At 51.1% G+C, this 1,602-nt stretch overlaps 1 protein-coding gene across 1 annotated transcript; it reads left to right on the top strand.

Annotated features, from left to right (window-relative positions):
• Positions 1-331: 331 nt before the first annotated feature.
• BDW70DRAFT_165377 (MFS monocarboxylate transporter) lies at positions 332-1,411 on the top strand (the record flags this gene model as incomplete). The annotated part of the gene is made up of 1 exon (XM_073741733.1): positions 332-1,411. The coding sequence occupies one exon, from the start codon at positions 332-334 to the stop codon at positions 1,409-1,411; it is 1,080 nt and encodes a 359-aa protein (XP_073590384.1).
• Positions 1,412-1,602: the final 191 nt, after the last annotated feature.

The raw sequence follows: 1,602 nt of genomic DNA, 5'->3' as shown, positions 1-1,602 counted from the left end.
TTCAGACATAATATCCCCGATGTCTCCGATGACGACTCGAAGATCCACTGGCGGCCAGAACAAGTGGATCTTTCGCATCTCCAATACACTGCCGAGAGCCATAAGCCTCGCAAAATATTCAGTATTTGGGTGCTACGCATATAGAGATATATAACGACAGTTTTGTGCGAGCGTATGCATGGGTTATTCTCTGAGCACTGATCAGCCAGCTACATCCAGAGTGTTGGCGCTACTCCAGAACGATTACGAAGCTCCTTCGAGCTCAACGAATCCAGCGAGCCAGAGGCGTTTAAGTCAGGAAAAACTGGAGCTTAAGGAGCCGCAAGTCACCATGGAAGGTGAAAATGACAATTACTACCCAGAAGGAGGCGCGCAGGCCTGGCTGTGCGTTTTCGGCAGCTTCATGGGTCTGGTGGGAAGTCTAGGGCTCGTCAACTCGACCGGCACGTTTCAAGCATATCTCGAATCCCATCAGCTAAAGATGCAGGGGTCTGGTGCGACGGGCTGGATTTTCGGTTTGTTCACCTTCCTTACCTTCTTCTGCGGGATTCAGATTGGGCCCATCTTTGACGCTAGGGGCCCACGACTCTTAGTGTTTCTGGGCGCAATATTGATCATGGTTATGGTGGTTGGCGTTGGGTTCTGTCGCGAATACTGGCAGTTTATTTTAACAATAGGCGTGGCTGGGGGTGTTGGGACGTCGCTTATATTCACACCCTCAATTGCTGCTGTTGGCCATTTCTTTCATAAGAAACGTGGTCTCGCGACGGGCATCGCGGTGAGTGGAGGCTCTATAGGAGGCGTCATAATCCCGCTTACCCTAGAGAGCCTTTTTGATAAATATGGCTTCGCCTGGGCAACCCGTGTTGTCGCGTTGGTATGTTTCCTGTCCCTCGCCATCGCCAGTGCTCTCGTATCATCGCGACTGCCGACAAAGCCCTTCTCAAAGGAGAACATCCTCCCAGACCTCCGAATACTCCGAGAGCGCAAATTTCTCCTCACAACCCTCTCCATATTCTTCATCGAATGGGGTCTCTTCATCCCGATAACATACATCTCATCCTACGCCCTCGCTCATGGCCTGCCTACCAAGCTCTCATACCAACTCCTTGCCATCCTGAACGCGGGTTCCTTCTTTGGGAGAATGCTCCCTGGCTTTCTGGCTGATTCCATAGGCCGGTTCAACACGTTGCTCATTACCGTGGCGTTCTGTCTTGCTTGCAACGTGTGCCTCTGGATGCCAGCGGGTAATAGTGTCGCCCTTCTAATCGTCTACTGTGCCCTCTTTGGCTTCGCGAGTGGGAGCAATATCAGCCTCACGCCGGTGTGTATTGGGCAGCTCTGCCGGACGGAGCATTATGGGCGGTATTATGCGACTGCGTATACAATCGTTAGTATTAGGTATGTTTGAGACTTTTCTCGCTGCTCGAAATGTTGAAAAGATTACGTGCGTGTGCTAGGCTAAGACCAGATATTCATTTCTTAGTACACTTACTGGCATCCCAGTCGCAGGAGAGATCCTCGCCAGGTGTGATGGTGAATATTGGGGACTGATCTTGTTCACGATATGTTGTTATGCAGCAGGGCTTGCTTGTGCTATTG

This window comes from Aspergillus foveolatus (assembly GCF_047715535.1).
Source record: "Aspergillus foveolatus strain CBS 279.81 unplaced genomic scaffold BDW70scaffold_369, whole genome shotgun sequence".
Classification (NCBI taxonomy): domain Eukaryota; kingdom Fungi; phylum Ascomycota; class Eurotiomycetes; order Eurotiales; family Aspergillaceae; genus Aspergillus; species Aspergillus foveolatus.
Note: the sequence above shows the minus strand (reverse complement) of the source record. Positions and strands in the feature narration are given on the sequence as shown.